Below are 7,541 nucleotides of genomic sequence, written 5' to 3' on the forward strand. Positions count from 1 at the left end.
ATATACATATATACATATATATACGGAAATAGGATGCATGACTGTGGTGAAGATTTCACTATCTGCCTTCTGAAAAATATGCAGATATGTCCCATTGAATAAACAGGAAACTACAAGTGGTACAAGAAAAACTAATTTAAAAAAAACATAGAGATTAATTGGTCAAAAGAAAACAAATAAAGTGCACTGAAGTACTTCTGTTTACAATGTAAACATTAAATACAGCTTTAAAAAGAACCCTGAAGAATCCATAAGAACAATAATCTTTGAATAAAATAGTAGTCATAGCGTAGGTTGCTGGCCTTACTTGCCACAAACTGATTATGACACATGTCACAGCTACATGCTGAATTAAAATGAACTGAAATGAATAGTTGTAAATTAAGTTATTCCTCTAATAAAAGTAGTCTGGGTCCTTTCCTCACAACACCATTCATCCTACAGAGAGGAGTCCTTGAACTGTGCAGCTGGTCTTGTAAAGATGTCTAACCTGGCTGACCTTCATGTGGAGGAGGAAATAAATCAGTGACAAACAAGATGACATAACGCCCCTACAGATGAGTAAATTGTAAAAAAAAAAAAAAAAAATGCTTCTAATAGTTTAAAATATACGTTTAATCCGCACAAGGTAAAAAGGACACATGATAAAAGAGGAGCAAGCAGTTAACCTTATATTTAATTGAATGTACTCCACTTGTTAGAGATGGGTTTCGACAAACTAAGCGTGTCCCTTCATGGCTTCCGTATTCCGGTTGTTTTGTTTTTGTAGTGCCCGTGGTTAGCTTCTCCCCGTAGGTCGTAAAAGGAAGAAAATTAAATGTTCCTGTCTGGCAAGTTTCAGAGGCATAGCGAAATATATTGCAATAGATTTATTTATCAAGGTAAAGTTATTCTAATTGAATTTATCGGGCAAGTCCAGTGGTAAAATAGCTTGCTAATATGCGACTGCTAGCTCCGATTAGCATCTAGCTAGTGTCGAATTACTACTTTTGCACATAATTTACCAGGGATTATTTTTGACTTTGTTCATTGTTTGAAAGCGTTGGGGGTTTAAATGAAACTGCAACTTTATTTTTTTTTTTTTAGGAAAAATTGAGCTAAATTTCAGTCAGTATCTTAAAAAGTGGTGAAATGTCATTCATTGGACTGGTGAAGTATAATGTATAGATAAGCTCGTATCTATAAATCAGTATAACTTTTGTTTCCTTTTTGTTTTCAGTTCAGGTTGTTTACATTTATTCAGTCAGGGCTAACCTTCGTGCTGAACCCCATACTTCATGGACAAAAGTTTTTTTTTTTTTTTTTTTCATCAAATGTCACTTTTGCGGTCACGTTTTCTATAATTTCCCAAGAAATATTGATGCTTTTCAAGCTTATTCAGTTATTTCAATTGGCAGGGGAAGATAAATCGTTTTCAAATATTAACTTTCTTGTGGGGTCAAAGGGCTTGGGAACTTTTATTAAAATAAAAATGTATTCAATTCAATGCAAAAATACTTTATTGATCCTAAAAGGAAATTWAATTCATCGTTTTATTGAACTGCCTTATAGCGTCACTTTGTCTTCACCTGTAACCTCACTCTGAACTGACATTAAAGCTTTTTTTTTCTCTGCAGCTCTGATATCAATTCGTGTCTTCACAGGTTGGAGAATATGGTTGTGAATCTCTGTCTTCCTCACTTTAGCACAACAGTTCACTGCAACAAGGTATGACATGTTTCATAAATACAATTATATAATCGTATAACCCTGAAGCTATTTTACCAAGCTAGTTGATTTTGCAACAAATCTAATACTTTAAATGCACAACATTGTTWAATCCACTGGCAGCAGTTGTTGCTGTCGTGATATGAAACAAAATACATTATTTACCTCTGAGCCTTATGTTTTTAGAGTCTCGTTTATTGTGTTTTTCACAGACATTTTTAAAGAGTATGTCTGAAGCAGAAAGAATAAAAGACATGAGACCATWTGAAGTTGGAGGACATTAGTGAGAAAATCAAAGAGCAGGGGACAAAGTGCTGTGTGGGAGACTGGATCCCAACTGTCCTTGTTCTTGTTATTTCATTTCTCTAATATATAATGGCTTTCTTTTATCCGCTTTTATGAACATTTTAAAAAGATCAATGTTTTACTTTTTTCTATTTTGTCATTTTAAAAGGAGTTATATATATTTACCAATAYGTTCCTGTGTGTATCTGAGAACACAAGAAGAGGATATACGTACTGAAAGTGGTTCTTTCATGTCCACATTTTCAAATGTCCAAAAACAAGGAGGCAAAATTTGGGCAAACAATTTTAAAATGTATTTCTTTTTATTTATTTTACATCTACAGCTGTGTGCAGATGGCTATGACGTTACAAATCTTGTGTCAGCGGACCCGTCTCTTCGAAAGCGAGGCTTCAAGCTGGAGTACTTTTTACGCCCGCCCCTACAGGTGAGGATATGCTGCAATAATTTTAGATTTTTTAAAAATATCTTAAGAGCCAAAACAACGTCGACGTTTTTGTTAATATTGTCTGCTGTACTGCAGGAGAATGAGCACAGGTTAAGTTACTGATTGTCACAAACATCATCAGACTGATTGAATGTTTTTTTAATCATTCTGTTCTTTTTTACAATCAAGGCTTTGCTTTATATTGTGGGGAAACTAAGTACTTTATTGTAGTCAGATTCAGAAATATATTTGTTTTTTAATATTTAAGTCAGAAACTTAATGGGGCACTTTCAACAAAGAATATTAATATTTCTGTATCGACCTAAAAATGGTGAGGGATTACTTGAAACTTGTTTAAAAACTAAAGCCTTTTAACTCTTTTGTTTGTTTATTTTTTGGTCTCAGGTGACATTAAAGTTTGGCTTTCCAGTAGAGCTCTGTCGAGTGGATGTGGAGCTCTGGCCCTGGGGGTTGGACCGGGGCCAGGCCTGCAAGAAGCTTGAGATCAGCACCAGTTCAGATCTGAGGCCTTCCAGTGGCCCGGGACTGACYGAGCAACAGGAACAGAGCACAGATCAGGAGAAGAGTCAAAAGGGAAAGAACGGACAAAAACATCAGCAGGATTGGCGTAAATCTGGGCAGAGCAGTGGTCACCAGTGGAGTCTTCAGGCCCAACAGTGGGGTGAAGACGGTTCTGGACAAAGAGCCTCTGTGTTCAGGTCTCAGTCAAACACAGAGACCAGCATTTCAGAGTCCGAGTTTAAACTGGTGGCTCGCTGTGAGCTCAGAGAAGAAACCCGAGTCTCTTTCAGACATTCAAACTTTCGCCCTCGGGCGCCGTTTCTGTCTCCTCCTCCTCAGCCAGAGGACTGTYGGCAGGAGACCCTGTGGAGTCGGGGCCGGGCCTCACTGGGTGCTGTGACCCAGCTTCGGGTCACTGTGCCTGTTGGTGGTGCAGGATCCTCTCTGGGACTGAAGACTTTAGCTGTGTGGGGGCAGCCTGCTCACTGCTGTCCGGCAGAAGAAGTGGAGAGGATTCAAACAATACATGAGTCCAACGAACGCCGGGCGGCACAACCTGCATTTTTTGCTCCATCTGTCCGACAAATCCCACAAACACTCCAGGAAACTCCCAGGTGCCGAATTTAAGCAGCTTTAATTCAACATTTGTTGTTCTGTAAGCTCTCTCCTTTCTAATATTTGTTTTTCTCTCTTACAGTCCTTCTATCCCTGAAGAATTTCTTGATCCGATTACACAGGAAGTGATGACGCTGCCCATGCTGCTGCCCAGTGGCGTGTCAGTGGACACCACCACCCTGGAAGAGTACCAGAAGAGGGAAGCCGGCTGGGGTCGACCGCCGAACGACCCCTTCACCGGCGTCTCGTTCACCGCAGCCTCCCGACCTCTTCCCAACCCCCAACTGAAGAGCCGCATCGACCGCTTCCTCCTGCAGAACGGGTCGACGGGGAGGACCGGGGTGCTGGGGAGACGAGAGCCAGGAGAGAACCCGCACGCCTCGAGACTTGTCACGTCCGACATCCACGGGCAATCCCAGAGTTCTCTCTGTCTCGTTGAAACCTCACCAAACAGCGACGGTGTTCGGGGTAAAACTGACAGCAGAGACACAAGCGGGACTTTGGTGAAAAAATACGATTCTGGACTTTCGATGGACAAACGGAAGAAACGAGATTTAGGGGAAGTTTCAAACGAATCGACACAAAAGGCAACATCTGATGACAAACTACTACCTCAATTAAAAAGACCAAGAGATCATTCAGCTTCAGGTCAGTAACCCCTTTAACGGCTACACGCACAGGTTAGCTTCACATCAAATCGCTTAATGTTATGCAATAAATAAAAAATGGAAAATATAGATTTAAGCCTCAAAAGATGAGCCATACAATCTGTTAATGTTTTTGTTTTTGTTTTGCTCCGTCTTCAGTCCCGAGCTGCAGCTCTCATGAGCAGCTCCTGTCAGCCAGTCTGGATGAGGCCCTCCTCTCTGCCCTGAAGGGCCGACCCTCCTTCACGTCAAACTTGCCCCAACAGAAGGAGAGTACCTCTGACTCCACGGAGCTGTGCCAGAGTTCAGGCTTTAAAATCACCTCCGCAGGTGCATTCTGTTCCTTCCAGCGTGCTGAAGGCAATAAAATACACAGTTTATAGAAGAATTTCTAAATGAGAGTGTTTAATATTGACTCAGATGTTTTTGGCTTTGGCTTGCTGCAGTTACGAATGTTTACAAAAGGTGAACCTGGTTTGAAAAGGATTGAATTTCTTCCACAGACAAATCTCAAATCACTCCCACAGCATAAGCCTGTTATCTATGTGTTGAAATAAATCGAGTTAAACCAAAGTTTTATTTTTCTGAAGCACATTTTAAAACCAGGGTTCCTGCAGATCCTTACAAAGTCTTAAAAGGCCTTGAATTCATCAATCCAAAAATAAGGCCTTAATTAGCCTTAAAATGTCTTAAATCAATCTTTCAGAAGTCTTAAAAATGTTAACACATTGTAAATAGGATGATTGTAACTCATCTCGATTATTAAAATAATTGGAAAAATTTATTTTTTTTTAATATTTACACGCAGACATTCCCCTTTGACATCACTTCCTGTTATTTCACATGCAAATATCTCAATTGTTCATCTGAGCAATGTGAAATTTGTTTTGTAAAATGTCTTTCCAAAAATGCATTCACTTTTCTTACAAAAACTTAATGTCACAGGCACTTTAAGGTTTCATCTACAGCAAATAGGGGTTAAGACCCCACTGTGGGTCCTAAAACTTCAAATTTTGGGTTGTTAGAGTATTTCCTGAAATTAAATTAAGGTTAAAACTGACTGCTAAGAACGTTTCTGCTATAGTTAGATTTGGATAAAAACAATTGGTCTAGCAAAATTTGAATACTTCAACCAAAAGTACTTTGATTTCTGAGTTTCTGCCAGTTTTTATTTTTTTGTCATTTGTGCTTAATTATGAAATTGGTCTTAAATTTAATTTCACTTGGCATTAAAAAGTCTTAAATTTAACTTGCTTTAAACTGTAGGAACCCTGAAAACAGTAGTTCACCAAAAGTGCTAAATAAAATAAATAGTTAATTAAAAATAAATATAAACCGAGTGAAATAAAGCAGTTAAGCTCGCACAATAAATAAATTTGAAAGCTTAGAATGAAATAAATTGTGTCTTATTAAAAGAAATCAATTTTAAATGTGTGAATCCTTTTTTTTCTTCCTTCTTTCTCTAACCAGGTGGAGAGAGATGCTCGGCGTGTTCCTGTTCCGTCTCAGCTTACTCGACACCGTCGGTCTACCGCCTGCTCTGCGGTCACTTTCTCTGCCGTACCTGCCTGCAGGGAGAATCGAAACAACCGAACTCCRCTTTCAAACGCACTTTATGTTCGACCTGTCACAGTTTTACCCCTCACAGTAACATTGTCCGTGTGCATCACTGACAGATGAAAGAAAAGCTCAAACCTTTTGTTGCCTCCTGTTAAAATGAACATCATCTCCAAACATGACATAGTTATTTGTCGTCGCCAAACTTGTCTATTTTTGTGCCACCATTTGTTGTGTCGATTGTTTCGCAAGCAATAAAACTGCGTCAAGTCCACCATTAAAGTATTGTTTTTTAACTTCAACTGTTATTTGACATGACAAAATCCAATAAGAGGCCTGTTCTGTCCTCCAGTGATGGAAAGAACATCATTGAAAGCACAGATCTTTTCAATTAGAATGTATAAAAATACAAACGCACAAAGTCCTCTTCTTTGCCGCCCCCTCTCCCTAAACTCCTTATTGGAAGTGGAGCTGCAGCCTTGGATGTRAAGCCTCTGAAGAAAGGGCGAGAAACTTTAATACAGAGGACTCACAAACAGGTCGAGGGACAGCGGCGCTGTGAGACTGGAGCTGTGTAGTCATTGTGAAGAAACCCAACGAGGTCATGATCAACTCATGATTCGAATTCCTCGTGTCTTTTTCACTCGTCCTTATGGCCGGCCTCTCTCAATTTGTTCTGTACATGATGAAGCGGCAAATATCGTAAAAACAAACTTTGTGTCGCTCATAATGTACCTTAAGGTGAAAGTTTTTTTTAAAGTTGTGTGTTGTACCGGTACATCTTAGAGTCTGACCAGTTTTGCATTTCCTTTAAAATAGACATATGCTTTTAARTTMTTCTTTCTCACATTTAAATCATTCAGTTGGGGTMTATATAAAGTCAAACTGCAATGTTTTGGTCTGAATTTCCTCCGTAATGTAACTCCACAAGCCCCTGTTTCACCCCTGTTCTGAGTTGTGTCTCAACTTGTTTTGATGCTGTTTCTTTAAATCCAAATAAGGCGCTTCACATCCCATAGACATAATAGTTCTGAAAACATAACAGAATTTAGAGAAAACTGACCGGGTTATAAAATATGACCCAAACAGAAAATAAAGATCTCTGCAGCACCGGGAGAGACTAAATTAGACTTTTCTTCACTCCTRCAGACACCAAGTACACAACAAAATGTAACTAATGACAAAAACGGTGCATTTTGCATATGTCCCCTTTAACCCTTTAGAAGGCTTTACATATTTTTATTGTCTCTATGTAAAAAGAAAATTTAGTATTTGTCAAGGAGAGTGTTAATGGCTTATATGCTTTTTTGTTACTATTGTAACTTTTCACTTGAGGTTGAGAGGAGGACTAACAACAGAAATAGTGGGACAATAGGATAGGGTTACTGTTAAGAACAAACAAAAAAGATGATGTATAACTAAGAGTGCTGTGTGGAAAAAGGTAATTACAATTTCTCTGAGGGAAAATCCCTAAGGGATTATCTATCTATCTATCTATCTATCTATCTATCTATCTATCTATCTATCTATCTATCTATCTATCTATCTATCTGTCTGTCTGTCTGTCTGTCTGTCTGTCTGTCTGTCTGTCTGTCTGTCTGTCTGTCTGTCTGTCTGTCTGTCTGTCTGTCTGTCTATCTATCTTAGCATAATTGTTTTTACAAGTATGCAGGGGTGTCACAAGGTTTTAAGGACAAGGGGGGCTTAGCCCCCAGGAGACGCACAGAATTTCTGTATATTATATATTTGTATTGTATATATA

At 38.8% G+C, this 7,541-nt stretch overlaps 1 protein-coding gene across 2 annotated transcripts; it reads left to right on the forward strand.

The window, feature by feature from the left end:
* The first annotated feature begins 707 nt into the window (after positions 1-707).
* On the forward strand, positions 708-6,053 carry ubox5 (U-box domain containing 5). 2 transcript variants are annotated; one of them, XM_014002653.1, is made up of 7 exons: positions 708-881; positions 1,644-1,707; positions 2,337-2,438; positions 2,844-3,574; positions 3,658-4,223; positions 4,382-4,552; positions 5,693-6,053. In XM_014002653.1, the coding sequence occupies exons 2-7, from the start codon at positions 1,654-1,656 to the stop codon at positions 5,893-5,895; spliced, it is 1,827 nt and encodes a 608-aa protein (XP_013858107.1). In that variant the 5' UTR covers positions 708-881; positions 1,644-1,653; the 3' UTR covers positions 5,896-6,053. The 2 variants fall into 2 exon arrangements, with proteins under 2 accessions (XP_013858107.1, XP_013858108.1); XM_014002654.1 differs by lacking the exon at positions 708-881 and having other exon boundaries at positions 1,640-1,707.
* The last annotated feature ends 1,488 nt before the right edge of the window (positions 6,054-7,541 follow it).

Source organism: Austrofundulus limnaeus, unplaced genomic scaffold (genome assembly GCF_001266775.1).
Source record: "Austrofundulus limnaeus strain Quisiro unplaced genomic scaffold, Austrofundulus_limnaeus-1.0 Scaffold14, whole genome shotgun sequence".
NCBI lineage: Eukaryota > Metazoa > Chordata > Actinopteri > Cyprinodontiformes > Rivulidae > Austrofundulus > Austrofundulus limnaeus.